At 37.7% G+C, this 21,130-nt stretch overlaps 2 protein-coding genes across 2 annotated transcripts in view; both read left to right on the top strand.

Moving 5' to 3' along the window:
- The window catches only part of LOC146489833 (uncharacterized), a 204,203-nt gene that overhangs the window by 5,213 nt on the left and 177,860 nt on the right, over positions 1–21,130 (top strand). The window contains exons 2-4 of the mRNA XM_085084304.1: positions 1,727–1,811; positions 5,287–5,342; positions 6,760–6,867. Coding sequence (XP_084940430.1) covers positions 5,291–5,342; positions 6,760–6,867 — 160 coding nt within the window. The 5' untranslated portion in view covers positions 1,727–1,811; positions 5,287–5,290. The remainder of the gene's footprint in view (positions 1–1,726; positions 1,812–5,286; positions 5,343–6,759; positions 6,868–21,130) is intronic.
- The window catches only part of LOC146489840 (C-type mannose receptor 2-like), a 62,990-nt gene continuing 49,791 nt past the window's right edge, over positions 7,932–21,130 (top strand). Inside the window, exons 1-6 of the mRNA XM_085129576.1 lie at positions 7,932–7,967; positions 8,774–8,813; positions 9,871–9,984; positions 10,525–10,638; positions 13,061–13,459; positions 14,579–14,717. Of these exons, the coding sequence (XP_084985702.1) occupies positions 7,932–7,967; positions 8,774–8,813; positions 9,871–9,984; positions 10,525–10,638; positions 13,061–13,459; positions 14,579–14,717 (842 nt within the window). The remainder of the gene's footprint in view (positions 7,968–8,773; positions 8,814–9,870; positions 9,985–10,524; positions 10,639–13,060; positions 13,460–14,578; positions 14,718–21,130) is intronic.

Here is a 21,130-nt window from a genome sequence, read left to right as displayed (position 1 = left end):
TGGGGAGAGGGCGGATTCTGCCTGCGGGGACTCGAAACCTGAAAAACCTTTTTAATGACAACCAATTTTTGACAGGAGACATGTGACTCCTTCGTTCCGGACTGATAACAAGATATATTCGTAATCAAACTTCAACTTACAGGTAAGTCTCGTTTAAGTTTATAATTTTTCTTCATTTTAAAAAAGGGATTTTACATTTTCTGAAAACAAAAAAAATAAATAAATAGATAGTCTTGCAGCTGGATGTGGACGCTGCTCTGCCACAATGAGCAGAGTGCTTGTTAATCGGTTTCCTTGGGATGGCTTTGCAACTGAAGTAGGTCTTTTCTTGCTTTGAGGTACACTAGTTGTTGTTTGAGTAATTGGCCAATCCGGCAACACGCAAACCCCCCTTACTCCCTCGCTATTCAACTCATTTAACACCGTTGGAATAATACTGAAAGGGGGGGAGGGAGCATAAAAGTTAAGATTGGACCAGTCTAAGCTGAAAGCATCAGTGAAAAAAGCCTCTGGGCCTGGTCTGTAAGACACATATTTTGGAAAATGGTGGTTTAAACGAGAAGCAAATCAGTCAATATCAGGGTTGGAATCTAGTCTCTCGAGGATATTAAAAAATGAGAACTTGTCAAGCTGCCACTCAGATTCTCTTTGATTTCTTCTGGATTCGAAGTCCCTAACAAAAGTTTGTTTCCCAGGGATATGTGCTGCACTGAGGCTTATCTTACACTATTCCCAGATCTCCTTAGCTAAAGATTTACAAAGATCTGAGTGGCTGGTTCCCATGTGATTAAGGACAGTCACTGCTGTAGTGTTCTCACACATTATTCTGATATGTGTGTTGCTTTTCTCGAGAGCTAAAAGAATAGCCAACATTTCCAAATAGTTGATGTGGTATTTAGGCTCTGAATGGGACCAATTTCCTCCTGAGGACATCCCTGCAGATTCAGCCCCCCATCCCAGAAGGGAAGCATCTGTTGTTATTTGATGTTGGGATTGTGGATGGTTTATTACATTGTGCGCATTTTCTACATTTTTGATCCAACACTTTAATTCAGATTTAGCATCCTTGGACAGAGACATTGTGGTATCAAAATTACCTCTTGTCCCCTTAAGGGCTTGAGATTTACTTTTTCTAAATGTCGGTAGAGGGCCCCATGAATGACCCCAGGGAAATTCGAAACTATTTTACCAAAGACACTTGCCACTTCCTTAATAGATGGGGACGTACATACAAGTAACTCGGTACAAGCCCTTTTCAAACCAGTAGCTTTTTCCCCGGTTAGTTGTATTGTCATTGCTCCTGAGTTTATTACAAATCCCAGGATAGTCAAAACTTGTGTTGGTATAAAAATAGACCTCTCCGGATGCACAACCAAACCTAATTTGTGAAACAATGCATTAGTGTCAATAAACGTTTCAGTGGACACATTCCTCATAAGTTTGTCCTTGCAAATATAGATAATCAAGATGTGCTACAGCTATGTGCCCTTGCTTGTGCAAAGTAGATAGAGGGGGTTTGAGGATTTTGTAGTAATTCCAGATTCTACGCGTTATTGTCAAAAGGGATTTTTATCTTGTTTACTTCATTCCATTTCATATTTTTGGAATCATACAAACACGTGCATGCGCAAACAGCTTTTCATGTTAATTCAAGGCGTTATACTTTCAAATAAGATTTACTTGAGACTTGACCCACTGATCTAGTTTTGCATATTATTGTCAACAGAAGTTCATAAGACAAACACTTTTCCTCTTGAAAGCCGGATTGCGTGGTCTAATAACTGATCTGCAATAGTGAAGTTTCGTCTCAGGTAATTTGTCCTTCTTCCACTTTCCCTATTTTTTTTTTGAGTAGTCATGAGCAAACAAGACACCTCACTCGAGCCATCTGAAACCTGCCTAATAAAAACGTTACTTATATAATGATTAAAAATCGACCGCAGTCACCGCAGGAAAAGGTCAAATCGGTTCTTTGAACTATCCTCAGAATCAACCAGTTGAATGCCTATTTTGTGTCAAATTGATGCGCTAATAATGATATTGCTAATTAATTGATTACCCTTAAATTCATTGATGTCCTTGATGCCACCGTTTAGACGTCAAGAGATTAGTCGATGAGCGCCTTCCATTTGTATGGAAAAAATGGTGAGAATGTTCCAAAAGATGGAACAACACAGTTCTCCAGCGTTTCCATATGTACAGAAAGACTGACCAGATGTACCGTTGAGGGAACAAATGGAGCGGTTCTTTCCAGTAACAATTTTTGGAAATATACCGCCTTTTGTAACCAAAGAGCATGGTACTAGCGCGCTGAAGTAAATAATACAATTATATTCCGGTAATACGAGGAAAGAGAAATACCTCTCCAGGTATCCCTTTTGTACTGACACATTGCTAGCGGAAAGGACTATTCCATTTGACTTCCCACCAGAACGACCGGTTGTTCCATAAAAACGGAAGGTACTCGATGTTTATGTTTGTGTTCTTAAACCGAAGAATGCGTTACCTTCTCTCATTAGTGTCCTCCCACTTGAAGAGCGGAGTTATAGTTACAGTTACAGTTATGAAGAAGCGTTTTCTAAACTGAGTAAATACAAGCACTTCTCGTGCGTATCCCTGTACCCAATATTATGCGCCATTTGCTTGTTTCAAATCAAGGAGCATCAACCACGCTTTAATTTAAAATGCGGGAAAAAGGGGCCACAAATATCAATACAGCAGATTGATGTTGTAAATGATTTTTCATACATAGGAAAACACTTTGTTTCCAGAGGACACTTTTCGATGAAACTTTATCAGGAAGCAAATTGTTCTTAAATTAAAATTCAGCTTAGATGTTATTAACAGAATTAATCTACTATTTCGTCTCTTCTCAACATTTTGACGTTAAATAAGTATTTGGAGCTTTCTTTCCATAAAATTGATGCTTTTTCTGTTCAAGCCGAATTCATTATAGTTTAAAAGGAGAAGGGTAATACGACTCCCCTAAAAAAGGGTGGGAGACTAAATTCATTTAATAGAATTTAGAATATTAAAACCAATGCTCATCGAAGGTGGAGCACAAGCAAATGAGCGACATTCTGCCGTCGGTCACCAAATCGATATTGTCGTTGATGGTTTTCATTTTAAGGCCAAATTGCAAGTGGACAATAAGATAAGGGGTGCCTACTTCTCCAACTGCGCATACATTCTGCGCATCTGGAGATACTCGGGTTTCCTGTGGGTGGTCCTTACTAATACAGGGATATTTTTGCGCTGTTTAAAACTAAGCGAAGAAAGTAAAACTCAGCAACTGCTCTTGGTATTTTAAGAGAAAATTTGGCTTAACCATGCATTTTCCAGAGATAATAAAACTTCAATTTGAAAAAAAAAACGCCATACATTGGTTTGTAGTTTACGGCTTTTTAGAGTAATTGTTGCTTAAATATCTCTAAAAAAAATTCGTGGTTACCCCCATTTATTTATCCTTCATGGGTATATTACGAACTCACAATATCACCAGCTCCCAGTTGGCTTAATAGCTCAGTTGTTAGAGCACTGCACCGGCATTGCCGAGGTCGTCATGATGGGTTTGAATCTCGTTCAAGACTGAATTTTTTTCAGGCTTTCTTTTCGCAACTGCCTAAGTTGCGTACTAACTCCGAGGATCTTTCTTCTGTTTGATCTTTTATCCGCAGTTCAAAATATATATATTTCATATATTTACATTCATCTAGTCCTTTGTGACGAGGCTTAAGGGATTTAATCTACTTAATGTAGACAACTCTCTGGCGAATTAGAAAAAAAAAAGGCTGTACGAGCGTTTTTAAGTAAGTAATGCATCAATTATTTCGGGGTGATTTTGTTTATTCCCGCATTTTTACCAATATCTCCAGCAAAATAAAACTTAACACTTTCTTTTTTCTGTTAAAGGCTCGTTTTCACTAAGACATAAGCAGAAGCATAAGCAGAAGCTCAAAAGCTGCTTAAGCAAGTGAGAACACCTGCAGCATAAGCATAAACACAAAAAGAACAAACACGTTCGTTCTTCTTGTGCTTATGCTTTGCTTATGTCATGTTATGTCGCCGTTTCCACCAATGAAAACAGGGACGACATAAGCACAAGCACGATGCAGTCAACCGTTTCGTCCGCCATCTCGCTTAACATTGAGGGCAGCTGGTATCGAGAATTCCGTCAAGAAATGGTTTTCTGCGCGTGCGTCTGTCCCGTATGCGTATGTTACCACTGTTCCCACTTGCTTATCTTTATGCTTATGCTTATGCTTATGTCCTAGTGAAAACCAGCCTTAAAAGGTCTTTCCGCGTACCAAAACATTCCAAATGTATATTGAGGTTCATGGGTGTCTCTGAGTTTAAGATATTTATGTTTGAAAACAGTTAAAATGAAGTGCAGATCAGTGAAATCAATCAAGATATCTTAAAAATGCCCCCACAGATTTTTCTGTAAAATTACAAGCGGTTAGAGTAAGAATTCTTTTCAATATACGCGCAAGCTTTAGGCTCAAGAACCGAAACCAGTTTTGGATAAGAAGCTAGGCTGAAGTTTGGTCAAGTTTCAGTCGTCATTCGCTTTCTCCGAACAAGAATTTTATTTTGTTTGTCCGGGTTTAATTCACCGCTATTCATGTACTTTGAATATTTATCAAAACGTGAAGTCGTGCAGTTCCCCACAATATTTAAAATGAGAGGCTATGCGTTACCGTTGCTATGGTAATAGTTGTTGCTTGGAAACCGATGAAAACTTAACTTTGGCCATAATTTGAATTGATGATGTAGTATAGAGGAGATCGAAGTTTCTTTTTTATGCGAGATTGTAATTTCAAAACTTCCACTCTAAGTGCAACAAAACTGCTGCGTGCCTTATCTAACAACAATTTAGGGCGATATCTAATTGTTCACGTGACATGATGTTACCAAAGCATGGATGGTGCGCAACCACTCATACTTTGCGAAAATCCTCTAGTGCTGTGAAGAAGGGCACATATAAAATCGGCCTCAGGATTCCCACCTTTGGCTCCGCTCTTTTATCTCACATAATCATGCGGCGTAAAGGGACCTGCTCACCGGCTGAACCAAACAGACCACGAAGGAGTTTTTTGAAAGTACGACTCACCGATATGTCCACCTGTGCTACAAGGGCGCAGGCTACCTGTTTAGATTAAAGTTTCCAAAACTATTTACTAAGAAGAAAGGGCATTAAAGGTTATTAGTTGGTTAGAAATAAAGATAGCAGTAGATTCTGGTCTTATCCTGTCAAGTTTTTAAAATAAAGCTTTATTTACACAGGAAAATGAAGAACTTGCTTTTCCTTCTCACCCTGTTACCAGCAGTAGGAGGTCAAAGTGAGCATTCTTAAGTTGAGAGAAGATATTAATTTAAGGCCCTCGGGCTCCTCTCAGTTACCTAGTCTGATCTTCTGTTGATCACATAAAAATAACAAAATGTCATTACAGCAGACGCCCACAGGCATTTTCTAGGTTTGCATTTTACGCTTTTTACGTCTGTTGCTAAGATACAATGGCCGTTTTCACACTAGAGACGAACATATCGTATGGACGGACAACTCGGCTCAGAGTGAAAACGGAACAAACAAAATTTTGAACGTAAAAGTCATCTAAGTTAGTCCGTCTATTTGTCCGTCTGTTAAGACGATTTTTCGAGGTGAATTTGTTCGTCTAGACGGAAAAGTCGTTGAGTCCGACTTAATTTACACCGGACGTACAAGTGGTTGCATCTCGTTCACCGTACTCAGTAAGGGGAATTGAACTAGTAAAAGGAGTGATTTCTTACTGGAAATAAAAATGACGGGTGGAAATACCGCTGTCAAGAGAAAGAGCAAAACAAAAACATAAAAAACAAGTCATGGCCTGAGCAAGAATTAAGGGAATTTGCCAGTGTTTTGGCTGCTAATGAGAATAGAGATCGACCATGGACCATTTCTTTGGAATTTCAAACCATGGCACTGAAGAAAAGTGCAAACGAGAGTGTGTTACTGAATCACTTCGGTCTAAGAGTACGTAATTTGATGTCAAAGATCTCTGGAGCAAAACGAAAATCTTCAGTGAGTTGCGATTTCTTCTGTTTAATAAAAGCCCACTCCACATGTACTTGATGGCAGCCATTTTTTCCAATAGCAAGGTAACCATGCCTGTCAGTGCCAGGCCCCTGGCTTTCAAAATCGTCTGTTTGTTTTTCCCGATATGATTTTACGAAGACCAACACAAGGTGAGTTGTCCGACTTGAATTTACTTAAGACGTACAAACCGTGGGAAGACTTTACCGTCCAAGTGATTTGTCCGTCTTCTAGTGTGAAAACGGCCAGTGCGATTAAGCCTCATGGTTGAACGATGAGAAGGCATTTCTGCTATGCGGGGAAGCCACGAGTCTCCTTCACAGCCGTCGCTTGGGCTATTCACCTAACGCGCTCCTTCCGCCGCGAAGGAGACTAGGTAGTCACTCGATTGAGAACATTTAAAAAGTTTGTAGGTAGGAAGGATGCATTTTTTTCTGAGCAGAAGAAACTTTTGCAAAGGTTTTGAAAAAGAAACATGTTTTTGTCGATTTTTGTCAGAAGTTGAAAATACAATTGTTTCTCAACATCACGAGTACTCAAAAATGTAAAATGCGCTAGCTTTTGAAATATTCATAAGTTCCAGACACTTGCAGATGAACAAAAGCCGTATTTCCAACTGCAGTAGTATGATAAGTAGCGGTCATGGTGGAGTCTTCAAATAAGATTTGTTTTGAATTATTTCCTAGCTTGTCACGCATCATGGCTCACATGTGACAATGGCAGATGTATATCAGCCAGCTGGAGGTGTGACGGTTACAATGACTGTGGTGATAATTCTGACGAGAGATACTGTGGTAAGTTTAAACCAACTCTTTTTTCTTTCTTATGGGACCCGAAATAGATTAGATACTACTCTTGTACCATCCAGGAGAGAGATTCACGAAGCCCTTCTTATTTTTAAATATCTTAATTAAAAATAAATATTTTTCTTATCTTAAAAAATGTGTTGCTAAACTATTATTACAACAATGGGTATATTTTAAGAAACAATACTTAAGACACATCTTAACTTAGAAGCTTTTCGTTAATCTGGTCTCAGAAGCATAAGCTCCAAAATATTATCCAGCTGCGTAAAATGTGATTCTAACTGTTTCTCTTGACGCATTTTCCAGCTAAATTGCATAGAAGGAAAAAAGCAGAAATTTGTTTTTTCAGATAGGGGAGGGAAGAAGAAAACAAACCCAGGGAATTAAAAAAAACTCCATTCACTCACAAACAGAATCTAATCTTCTCCTCTCTTCTCCTATCTCTTTGTTTTAATTCGAACTTTCGCCGCCGCAGCTAAGAAGTAGGAAATCCCAGTGAAATGTTTGCTATGCAGGCTAGACGCTCACTTTAGTGACTTTCAATAGAGTGTAGTCAGGAATAAACCTCTTTATTCTTGGGTAGATGTTGGGCAACTACCCTGGAAAAAATCATGTTTAAGCTTTTCAAGAAGAGAATATCGGGTGCGGTAAATAAAGGCAGCTGGAGGTATCGCCGCTCCGATAACTGTAGTAAAACGTCTCCCGAGATAAGCTGCTGTAAGTGTGACGCAAATTTGTGTTTTCTTTCTTATTAAACAAAACGTAAAATTCCAATACCACTTTTGTGCTATCACCAGAGGTGAAAATAAGCTAACACATATACTTTAATTGGTCGATCACTCACCTATATCGCAAGCGATTCTTTATACAGCTACAGTGCGACCGGGGTCACTTAAAACTGGCCAATCAGACCACAGTAGGATACGAACAGTGAATAATTCCAAAATTTTGGATTTTAATTGTTGTTTTCCGTCCTCTCGTGATTGCTTCAGTCGGCTTTGGTTAAAATTCATTGCTCTTGTCCTGCAATCTGATTGGCCAGTTTTACAACAATGACTGTGGGGATAATTCTGATGAGAGAAATTGCGGTAAGTATAAAGCAACTCTGCTTTAGTCTCTTATGAGACTAAAACTACTCTTGAAACAGCTAGGAGCAGATCCACGAAGCCCTGAGGCATTTTTTTAAGAAACAATACTTAAGATACATCAACTTAGAACATGTTCATGATTCTCGGCCTAGGAGTATAAAGTGCCTAGTATCATCAAACTGACCACTCACTAGCCAGCTGCGTAGGGATAAAGCAGAAATTGGGTGGTTGAGGTAGGAGAGGGAAGAAGGCAAATCCCAGGGAATTCGAAAAATTCATTCACTCAAAACGTTCTCGTCTTCTCCCCTCTTCTCCTATCTTTGCGTTCTAAGGAGTTTGAAATCCCAGTGAAATGTTTGCAATGCAGGCTAGACGCTCACTTTAGTGACTAACAGTAGAGTGTATTCAGGGATAAATCCCTTTATACCTGGGTGGATGTTGGGCAAATGGCCAAAAAAAAATCATGTACAGCTTCTTAAGGAAAGAATATCGCGTATACTAATAATTTAAGCCAGTTGGAGGTATGGCCGCTCCGATAACTGTGATAAAACTTCTGCTTAAGGTGGCTGAACACAGTTTTCCAGTATACAGGTGTTAGTAAACATTATTTGAAAACTACGTACTTCTGAGTACCCGAAATAAGCATGGTGCAAGATTAACTAAGAAGGAATAAATTTTGATACTTCTTGTTGAGCAAGGTGCTGTTTCCATGGCAACGCAGCAAGCTATTAACCGTCCACAAATGATGGTTTTCCTTAATTTTCAGAAAATACACTCGTTAGATTTTTTTCACTTTTTGTATCCAGAACCGCTCACAAATTATTGACATAGTGACGCTGCTCTCATGTAATTTTAACAGAGTGATCTCCTGTAAATGTCGATTTTGCACTTTAATGTTTTTTGAAGATACCCTGTGTTAGATTTTGGTTTTTGTCTGTAGGCGAGTTACGCTTTTAAAGAACCATTGTTTTGTCAAATTTCAAGAAATTCTAACGAGCCGTTTCTTAGAAAACAGTTTGTTTTTTTTGTATTAGAACAACCAGTCACAGTTTTTGCTCAAATGCGCATGCGTAGCTTTTTTTAATTAGGTTTTTTCAGCAAAGATGAATTCACAAACGAGAAACTGAGTTATTTTAAGAGCAAAACTTACCTTTGTGATCCATTTGGTATAAAATCTTGGGATTGATAGTATTTGCTTACCACAACTCTAGCGCGCGCTTAATAGCATCACTAACAGAATCTGTAAAGCGCGCGCAAACTGTGTTCGACCACCTTAAATAAGCTGCCGTAATTGTGATACAACTCTTTTTTTTTTCTTTTTATTAAACTAAACGTACAACTCCAATACCATCTTTGCACTACCAAGGAAAAGGCTAGATATTGGTAAATTAGCCGCTCACTGACCTATATAGCGAGCGATTCTGTATGTTTATCCTGCGCGTTTAAATTTCTCTGCTGTGTAGTCCTGTGAAAGTTGGGAGGAAGAAAAGCGGAGAGGAGGGGAGGAACGAAATACGTGCGGGGGTGGGGGGAAAGGGGGGGGGGAGCTTTTCTTCGCCTCCAGCCATTTTACACAGCCAGCGAGTCAAAAACTCCTCTAAAATGCTTAAGATGAACACGTTTAATTTCCTAAGGAAGGGAGTTTATGAAAATAAGACAAAAAAATAATTCTACAATTCAAAGGTTTAAATGCGAAAGAAAAGACGTTTTTGCCATTTGTGTTTTAAAATCATATATTTATATTAATACTTGAAAATACAATCTTTTTTTTTTGGCAAGATTTTGGCCAAGACTGCAAACTACACCATGTTTTCAAGTACAAAGTGAGTACAAAACATTCGGAAGTAAACCACAGCTGCAGCTCAACCTGCAGCAGTAAGATTTGTTTTTAATGTTTTTCTAGGCTACAACTGCAGTGATTCAGCGTTCAGATGTTACGATGGCAGATGTTTACCAGCCCACTGGAAGTGTAATGGCCGCAGTGAATGTCGATATTCTTTTGACGAGAGAAACTGCCGTAAGAGTAAAACAACTGCCGTTTTCTTTTTTACTACGCTAAACATTAAATCCAATGTTATTCTTGTCGGCCTACCCATAAGAACATCCTAAAACATACGAGTAAATTAGCCACTCAATAACTGATTAGAAGGCAATTCTGTATGCTTTTCTCGTTGTTTAAAACATGTTTATGAATCATAGCTGAGCGCAGGTTGAGATTAGACCACCCCCCCCCCAAAAAAAAAAAAAAAAAAACATTGAATACACAAGGGAGAGAGAAGGGCAGAGAGAACTAAAACTTCTGCCACCGCGACCAATTGTAGGGTGAAAAAGCCGTTCCCTCACGAACAATATTTTGCTGTCGTTCCAACCTTCTTGCAGCTAATGAGCAGAGAAGCCCTCAGAAATGCCTGCTATACAGGGTAGCCTCTTGATTGAGAGACTGTAGAGTGTGTATAGTTTGGAATAAACCGTTCTTTTTCTTTGAGTTCAAAACAGTTGCAATTGAACAACAGCCGTGTAGAAGTAGAAGTGACGTTTGTATTAAATGGTTTTGTAGATTACAACTGCAGCTCATCAGCGTTCACATGTGACAATGGCAAGTGCATATTTCTCCCCGGGAGGTGTGACGGCTTCAATCACTGTGGTGATTTTTCTGACGAGAGAAACTGCGGTGAGTTTCAAACAACTCTTCTTTACATTATCATTAGACTAAACATGAAAAATAAATAGTAGTGTTGTACCAGTCGTGAGCGTAAGCTGAAAAGAAACGGTTAACTGAACACTCATATGCCAGCCGCGTAGTAAGTGACTCTGTATGTTTATATTTAAACATTTTCCAGCTAAATTCGAAAGCAGACATAAAGAAGAAATCAACGGCTTGATATAGGCGAGGGAAGAAGAAGACAAACCCTAGGATTCTGAAAAATCTGTTCGTTTGCAAACAGAATTGTGTCTTCTTCCCTCCCCTCCTCTCCTCCTCATTCTCCATAGTCAACAAGTAGAAAATTCCAGTGAAATGCTTGCTATGCAGGTTAGCCGCTCACTTAAGTGACTTTCAGTAGAAAGTAGTTAAAGATAAATCCTTTTTATTTCTTGACGGAAGAAAGAGAGAATATCACGTACATTGATTTAAGCCAGCTTGAGGTATGGCTGCTCTGATAACTGTAGTGAAACGTCTGACGACGGAAGTTGCCGCAAGTATAAAAGAACTCTTCGTTGCTGTCCTATTAGACTTAACCTAAAATACCAATAACTCTTTTGCGGTACGGTTAAAATAAGCTAAGAGATGTAAGAGAATTGGCCCCTGACAAAACTGTGTAGCAAGCGATTCTTTTTCTCCTATTTGGCCCCATTTTTTCTCGCTTCCAACTTTTGTGCTGCCAATGAGGAGAAAGCGTTGTAAAAAGTTTGCTTTTCAGGGTAGCCTCTCCCTTGAGAAACTTTAAGGAGCGTGTAGTTGGGAATAAACTGTTTCATTTCTGAGGGAAGTGTTGGAAAAAAAAAGAAAGAAGAATTCTACGAAGGTTTGAAAGAGAAAGAATCATGTTTTTGCCAATTTAGGTACTTGTTGTGCTCGTTAAAATCGTTGCTTTTTAACAGTTACAAAAGTAAAAACAATCGTAACCTTCCCAAAATCCTCGGCAACTTAAAAATCGCAAATGCCAAATAACTTTGTCAATTGAAGTCAAGGAGGATGCCACACCACATGGAAATAACACTTGCTATAAAATATCACTGAATTCAAATTTAATGTGATGACGTCATCAGTCACGTGACCACAACCAAATCCGCCTTTCAACTCATTGAGACATCTATCAATTCGAAAATAATCAATGTAGTCAGGAAGAGATTGGTGCGAGGTATATAAAGTGGCCATTAACGGTCTTGCATCTTGAAATTAAGGGAGCTATACACACTAACCAAAAATGTCAGGGACTGAGTCGAGGGACATATCTCCTTGAGTTTAAGGCGCATTGCAACATAAATTTGCGTGTTTATAGTAGGGCTGTGACGTCAATACAGGAACACTAGCCTCGCGATTTCTCTCTTCCTCAGTTGCTTTTCGTTTGCAAAGGAAGAAAACCGTGTGAATACTCGGAATGAAACAAATGAAAAGTAAAGAAACCGAGAGACGAAGCGTTTCTGTATTGGGGTCACAGCCCCTACTATCCCCATTCTCCCGTTTTGCGTGGTATTGTACCCAACTGGAAGTGAAATTTGACACTTTTATACACGGGGAAGAAATTTTGACAAGAAATTTCTCTCTTTTTATTTTCATGCAAGAACAACATTAACATTTGATTAAGCGAATAAAAAAAATTCTGTTACTTTAAGTACATGTACATTATCAATTAGACAGATCAAAAGAATGATAACTATATTCAATAGCCACAAGCATTCTGACAACCAATAATTGATTCTTCGCGTTATGAAATTAATATTATATTCTGCTCTTAGCTGGTAATAATAATAATAATAATAATAATAATAATAATGATAATGATAATGATAATGATAATGATAATGATAATGATAATGATAATGATAATGATAATGATAATGATAATGATAATGATAATGATAATGATAATGATAATGATAATGATAATGATAATGATAATGATAATGATAATGATAATGATAATGATAATGATAATGATTATGATTATGATTATGATTATGATTATGATTATGATTATGATTATGATTATGATTATTATTATTATTATTATTATTATTATAGAACTCAAATTTTTCATCGATACGAAGCATTTGCAATTTGCAAATCTGTTGGCAGTTATGTTGCTGTTACTTTTTTCTTTTTCCAACGGAAATTACATTTTATCTTTTGATGCATTTGAAACTTGTTTTTAACAACACGTTTCATGAATTATATTGATCTCTTCCATGTTTCAAGGAAAATAATACCAATAATAATAATAATAGTAATAATAATAATAATAATAACAATAATAATAATAAGGATACAATGTTTTTTTTTTTTGCAATTCCTTCATCTCTACCATAAAATCTGTACCTCAGAATATTATAATCGATCTGTTTAAATATCTTCCTACTACGTTGCATTTCAGCATTATGCCCAACTGGCTGGTTTTCAGGTATCAACAGCTCTTGCTACCGAATTTTGCAGAACAAACTGACATGGAATTCAGCAAAATCTGACTGCGAAGCATCAGGCTCAAGGCTTGCAGTGCTGAATACAGAAGCTGAACAACAAGCACTTGCCCAAGTACTTTCATTTCACTATGTAGGGATGACTTGGATTGGTTTGCACAGGGATCCAAAGAACAAGTCACGATGGCTGTGGGTCGATGGTTCAAGCGCTAATTACACTAACTGGGCTAAAGGAGAACCTGACAATGAAGGAGGCACAAAGAATTGCACAGGAATACAATCTTATCTTGCTCCAGCGAAATGGAGCGACAAGGCCTGTAATTCTTTCCTCTCTTACGTCTGTGAACTGTTCAGTGGTAAGTAAAAAAAATTAATCTTGTCACATAGGAGTAAATTGCAATTTAACCTTGCACAATATCTAAAGTTTAAAATTCAAGAACTTTAATCCACGCCTCAACGTGTGCGATACACCAAAAGGTCAAGTTGTATGCTGTGTTTTATAAGGTAATGCGACGATAAATTAGATCCTTTAACATCCCCGCCCCCTCAACCATCCCCAGGCATACGCGAAGCATTCGACCATTTTGCAGGGGAGGAGAAAAAACGATTGATACCTTTCGGCGACCAGAAGTAGTTTTCTTAGACTTGGCGAATACATACTTCATTATACTAGCGAAGTAGTTGTAGTAGTAGAATTGGTAACCTCGTCACTTGTTCCCTACATATCCTTCCAAGATGGTGTCGTTTTCCATTTTCCGGGAGGTTGCCAAGGGAGGGAGATGTCAAAGTATCCAATTTTGCATGAATAAAAAACGATTGCTACCTTTCAGCTACCAGAAGTCGTTTTCCTAGAGTTTGCATATAAACTCGATTAGATCCTAGCGAAGTAGTTAGAGTAGAATTGGTAATCTTGCCATTAATTCCCTTCATTTCCTTCTAAGATGGCAACGATTCAGTGGTGTTGTTTTTAAAATTTAAATTATCTCTGAAAAATGCGTGGTTACCCCTTAAATTCGACTTGCATTCAGATAACCCTAGCTCACGTCATGTTTTGTCCCATTTTAGACATGTATATTTTTTCACTCTTTAATTATTTGTTACTCGGCTTCCATGAAAACCATTTTTTTAAATTAATGGGATTCCCAGGATAAAAAAAAATTCAGTTCATTTCAATTCACCCTGAAAACGTGATCGTATGGCTGTGTATTGTAAACTATTTTTCTCCTGCATAAGCTGTTTATCAAAGCATATTACAACATAAATAACTCTTAACGGAACAAGTGGTATAGCTTGCATAACTTGGGTCCTAATTAAAACCTCCCACTACCATCCCCTCAACCCCATTCCCCCACCACCAACCCAGACCAGGATACGGCATTTTTTCTGATTAAAAAAACAAAATAGGAAAGAAAGAAAGATTCCTTCCTGGGATGATACTTTGCTGTTATGTAAAACATACATATTTTTCATTCCAGTATATAGTGTGCGCGTGAACACTTCCAATACTGATGGTGCTGGAACGGATGCAACTGTGGAAATAAAAATATATGGCGACAAAGGCTCCACAGGGGCAATAAGACTGAATGATGTAAATGATACTTTTCAAAAAGGAAGGTAACTGTACTGGCCCATGCTTCTTTGAAAAACAATTCTAGACTCCTATGGTGTTGTTAAGATTCTTATACTAAAGCATCTTTTCGCTCATTAATCCTGCGAAAACCACCATATACCACCAATATCAAGTGCAAGTTTTCGAATCGAACAAAGGTAAACAATTATTTCTTTAACAAGACATGAAATGACGTGATTAAAAATATATTTTAAGCATGTTGCTCAACCTTTCTTGCCAAGTGGTGTCACTAATAACATATTAGGTTATGATTTGTGTTCAATCATCCTCCATTAATCATCGTGGTAGTTGATTGTCGTCTTACATGAAGTTCAGCAACATCATCAAATAACGGCGCCATTACACGTAAAGGTTTCCATTGTTTGTTTTCAGCGACACAATTCTTTGCACGTTACTTCGAACTGTTAGTGACGAACATTCCAAGGCCAATGACATGAGTGGGAAATGCTCATGCTGGGTAACATGGCACACGGACATTTCTCCGCCCAATTTTCGAGATAGATGTTAACCCTATCTAGACCATCTAGACCGTGCTTCTTTTTTGTTTTCTGTGGCCAGGAGCGGGAGAAAGATTCCCCAAAGTCCCCAAACTAAACCTTGGAAGTATAAAATATATGCCAGTGAGAATTGGAAGACAGATAGTAGGTCCGAACATGTTTCTTTCGAGGTCCGCAACGCAAATCAATGACGTCATATAAGGTGGCAATTGCGTCATTGTTTTGATTTTCCCAAAACTTCAGGAAAGCGCCGAGATTGAAAAAAAGTAATCAAAACCAGAAAAGGAAAACTCATATGAGCGTAAGATTGCGGTAAAAAATTCTATTTTCTGGATAAACTACCTGTTAAAATTGTTTGCCTTGGTTACATCAAATTCAATCAACACAAACCGACCGACCACATCAAATTTTTCCCAGATAGTTCGGAAAAAAACTGAAGTTTCATGGCGTTTCCTCAAATATTAAAAACGTTATTCCTGTTCAATTAAAGTTGCCGCAGGAAGAATCCCCCCCGCCCCCCCCTCGCCGGTGGTCTAGAAAGGGTTAAGTTACCTTCGAGAACTTGTAACCTAGTAGAAAAATAGGAAATTGCGTTGAAAATCGCCATTTTGAAATAATTTCAAAGTATCGATGTCGTCACGTATAACACTCTTAAAAGTGACATGATATTGCACGAAAAGTAGTTGTTATGGTAACATCTTGTTTTAATTTGTCGTATGAGAGGATCTTTAAGTAGTATACAACATGGGGCTATGAGATCATTTTCAAAAACTGACCCCCAACTAACCAACATTCATCGATTAAATCAACCCAACTCATCAATCCTCACTTTTCATAAATGACACATAATTTGGCCCCAACTCACAAACAATCATCGATTAAATCCAACCAACTGATCAATCGCTGATTTGAATGATGAATAGAACACCAATTTGGATATAATTAACCTGTAATGGAGAAAAAAAATCATAAATCTGAATTACAAATTTTATAATTCAAATTTATGGATGTTGTGTGACTGGGTGTCGTTACTGTCACGCGTGACGTTGTGTGACTTGTCATGAAAATGGACAAAACCCTTGTCGGGGGGTGCTCGGTTGGCTGTTTCTTGCCTAGCCCCTGCTAGGTCTTTTTCCCGCCGCTGACATGGCGGCTGTCCCTTCCCAGTTTACCTCTGGGACAGAGGTTGAGTTCGGGAAAAAACTCTGAGCACCCCCTTGGAACCAGTAGGGCCTGAGCGGGCTCACCCTGGAGGTACCGTCCACTGGAAGACATCCCCCACTACTCAGTAATTCACCCTCTGCACAAGCCGTCAAACAGGTTTCAGTCAGGGGCCAACTGACACCACCCTAGGCTTCACCAAAGTTTGTGAACTAATACAACTAGGGCCCGATTACCTATATATTATACTCAGTTCTGAAATTTTTACACTTGTGGTGCTATTTTTCTGTATATTGCGTAATATTGCTTGATTTGGATTAACACGCATGCGCTTTCCTGCATGTACACGTTGACACAACCCAAAGGGGACTGGACACTAGTCTTTTATTACAGAATGTCCGCCATTTTGTAAACACTTCATGTTTGTATATTTATCGTTCATGTTTTGGGATATTTGGACATTTATTTCTCCACTTTCATCGTTCTGATGTTCGTAGACGCTTTTTGAGGTAGGAATATCATTTATCTTGCACCCAACAATAGATTTTATTATTGGATCGACTCGCTATCGAATATTCGTGAGGCCGTGACTGTATCGATAGAATGAGCTTATTATTTTTGCACATCAACTAAATCCTTGATTGGAATCCAAGAGTTAAAGGCATCATTGTATCCTTTCCACTTTACCAAAGCTTGTTTCTTCTTGTAATCTCTCCTGATAACTTTATCGATTCTCAATATCTCCTGATTAGCTTTCAATAATTCCGGTTCATAAAAGCTTCCTGTAATTTTTTCATCGTTCAGATCTTTTAGTTTGTATGTGATTGGTGTAGTGTATTGAATTTTATCGATAATGAACAACTCTTCTGTGAAATTGGGTGTATAACCTCGATCGAACACTTTTCGTTTGTACTTTGATATTCTAACCTTGTCACCAACTTCGAATTTTGCTTTGCTTGACAATTGTTTTAAATTTCCATGTAGATTGAAGTAACCAATTCCTTTATTCTTTTTCTTAGATGCCTCTGTCGGTGTCATTTTTATTGAACTGTGTTTAGTGTTATTATACTGCTTCAATATTTTAGGCAAAATATCCAGGTACATTGTATTGCCTTGAGCACTGAATTGTTTCCACATTTTATTTTTAATCGTCCGATTCCATCTTTTCACCACTGATGATTTTTCTTCATTTTCAGTCGAATACAGTGTAATGTTATGTTTATTGAGCAAGTCTTTGAAATGTTTGTTGTAGAACTCTGAGCCTTTATCAGTCCACAGATACTTTGGTTTTCGACCCTCTTTGAATATGCTTTGAAATGCTGTAGTTATTGTTTGACCTTTTTTTATCTTTTAATGGGACAATCCAGCCGTATTTGCTGAAAACATCTATAGCCATGAAAAGAAACCTGTTACCTTTATTCCATTTACTGAATTGTTGCATTTCAACAAGATCAGCAGCCCATATTTCATCAATATTATTTACAATAACACGCCGCCGAGTAAAGTTACGCCTTATGGGTTTATGCAGCTCATTAGCTAATTTTTCTTGCCAGTTTTCCTGTTTACCCGACGGCTTTTGACGTTTTTTGGAACCCCAAGACCCAGTTTCTGTTTTGTATTCATCATATTTCGAGCCAACCAGTGACCCCACTGGCGCTCATTATATGGCACATTATCCAATGCTTTCACCATCTTTTTATCAGCTTTGTTTTTACATTTTTTGTCATCTTTGCAGACTGAATAATCAACATCATGTTGCATGGCTATTGCATCTGTTTTGCCTGTTGGTTTATCATATATTTCCAATATTTGCCCTGTTTTGGGGTTCCATTTTACTTGATTTTCCAAATCATTGTATGGACCAGTGTATTTGTGCCCTGGAAGTACCCAACCAGCTTTGGGTTTTGGTAGCTTGCCAATTGCTTTGTGTATATCAATTGAACCACCACTTATTGGTCTTCCTTTAATTCCTTTCTCATACTCATCCCAATTTGGTGGCTGCCAGCCAGTTGCACGATAACTCTCACATGATGGTGTATTGTGATATTTTTTTCCAATCTTTACCACACTATCACATGAATAATCTTTGTATTTCTCCAATGTCTTTTTCCCAGCCTTGCCAGTCCAAAATTGGTTAGACAAGATTCCAGTATCTGTGCTAAATGCACTTTTGGCAATGTCTCCAGATTTGTATCTATCAAAGACTTCCTTTGTTGATGGAATTAATGTTCCAACAACATCCATTGACTTCGATGCAACCTTACCAGGTGTACCAAGTTGTTCCAAAATTGTATCCAAATTACCACCATCAAGTTCTTTTCGGTCAGTTTTGTACCTTCTTTTTGGTCTTACTTTGGATGATAATTTATCAAACATCTCTGATCCAGTCTTTTGAACAAAAGGAGTTGCTTTAGAGATAGCATAATCAATAGCTTTCTTCTGCAATTTAGGGTTGCTAAGTGCTTCAGACCCATAATATCGACCCATTTCAACTGCTTTCTTTCCCAACCATGGTACTCCATGTTGAATTAACATATCAGCACCAGTTGATGCTAAAGTATCCATTATGCCCGCCCCTTCGGACGGGCTATTTAGTTTCCCTTTTTTTTTTTAACAAATTTGGTTTTAGTTATACCACATTCAGCACATGTACAGAAGAACATGAGCCGACCATTTTTGGCTTGCTTGTAACCTGCAGGCTCAACACATTCAGTTTCTTTCTTTTGTTTAACACAATATGATTTCACCATTTATATCTCTATATTATATTAATATTCCATGTCAGACTCATCCTCTGATTCACTCTCATAATCAGACTCACTGTCATCATTGATGAATTCTCTGTCAGACTCATGCTCACTGTAGTCACTTGAATCATCTTCAGAATCTGATACATAATAACATTCTAAACAAACATCTCCAAAATGATCAGTTTCTTCTTGACAATCTTCGCAAAATTTTCTCATATACTATTGATTAGATAATTTTTTAAAATATTGGATTATAAAATTATGATTGACACTTTGATTGTTCATGTCAAAATGTGCATTGTGGATTGTTTTCAATATACTTGTACCCTTTTGTCTCTCAAATAAATAATACAAACACCAATAACCACACAATACTGAATCTCTTTCTAAGACTTCATCACCTGAATACATTAATCGTTTGCCACTTTTTGACATAAATTGCATAATTTCTTTTGGCATAATTAACCCAAAACTATCAAAATATTCTGCATATTTGTCTCCGTTTCGATAAGCAACCCAATGTGTACCTGGTCCAATCTGTGAATCCAGGTTAATGATACCAACTTCATCTTTTTTCATCTTTTGTGGTAGATTATCTCTGCTGTAAATGCCTCTGAAGTGTTTTATTTTGAGTTTTTTGACCCAATCAATGAGTTCAAAGTTACTGAGTGGTTTATTTATGAATTTCACAGAATGTCTCCGATTAATGGAATCCCCTTGAATGGACTGTTTTTGCCTAACAACAGACCTTTTCCTTTTTTGGTTTTTTTTTCCTTTGCCATATTGATCCCATGTACCGAAAAATGGAGGCGGCCTATAATTAACTGGCAGGACCAAACCACCATCTTTTTTGGTTGTGTTTGGAACAAAAACTGGAACCGATCTTCTGGATCTACTTCTATCCACCTGCAAGCCTTTACCCATTAATGCATTCAAAACCATTGGAATGCCAATTGAAGCCAATAATGTCCTCAAAAAACCTCCTGATTGTGCCTCAGTTGGTTTAATTACAATCCGCCACCAGTATGTATTGCATTGACAATTTGCTTCTTTTGTGCTTCAGTGAGCCAATCTTTGTATTTTATTAATTGATCAATTTTATTTTGAGGAATGAGGAAACGACCAACTTGTCCTCTACCAAATATTTTATTGATTCCCACATTTGCAAGCCCAGAAAGTGCTCCAGTAGCTAATGGTCCAACTGCTTTTGCTGCCATTGGTAGTAATTTTGTGCCAATTTTGAATAATGATGACCAAAGACTGCCTCCTTGTTGTACAGCTTTTCGTATCTGTGTTTTGCTTATTTTAATATCTGCTCCAGTTTTGTTTTGCATTGCCTTTTTCAACCTATTTATTTGTGTTTTGGTTAACATCAGCTGATCCGGACCAGTTAATTCAGAATTTGATAATCTTATTGTTATTGCTGAATTGTTTTTTATTGCTTTTGCTAGTTTCTCTTTTTGCCCAATTGATAGTTTTACTCCATGTGAATGATAAGTTGTCATATCTTTTATATAACTAACGTTACATTAAAAATTTTGGACAATTTATCGAAACAATAGTTTTCCATCTTTCTGGATGAGCTCAGCTTCTTGTTCATATAATGTCAATGGATAAACTGAATATGCAGCTGAAGTTGTGCCAGATAATTCATAATGAAATGTCAGCTTTGTGGTACCATCTTTGATATCCATTTTTTGTTTTGTCAAATCGAAATACACGAATGAAAATAGTGTTTTGAAGTTATTGATATTCAACAAAGTCCCCTGGCTGTATTCATTATTTGCATGCACATATTTGAGGACATCTCTGTAAACTCGAGTCAAATCAGCCTCTGGAGTGTAATGTACATCAGGGTATTCATTGCCATTAGCCACAGATAAATGGCAATTCAGCAATGTTCTGGGATCTGTTGATACACTAAATGTATTGTACAAAAATGGATTTACTGTTTGTGCTCCAATTTTTGCATCATTGATAATAAAAACA

The sequence above is a fragment of the Pavona decussata genome, unplaced genomic scaffold (assembly GCF_977016875.1).
Source record: "Pavona decussata unplaced genomic scaffold, jaPavDecu1.1 SCAFFOLD_2, whole genome shotgun sequence".
NCBI lineage: Eukaryota > Metazoa > Cnidaria > Anthozoa > Scleractinia > Agariciidae > Pavona > Pavona decussata.
Note: the sequence above shows the minus strand (reverse complement) of the source record. Positions and strands in the feature narration are given on the sequence as shown.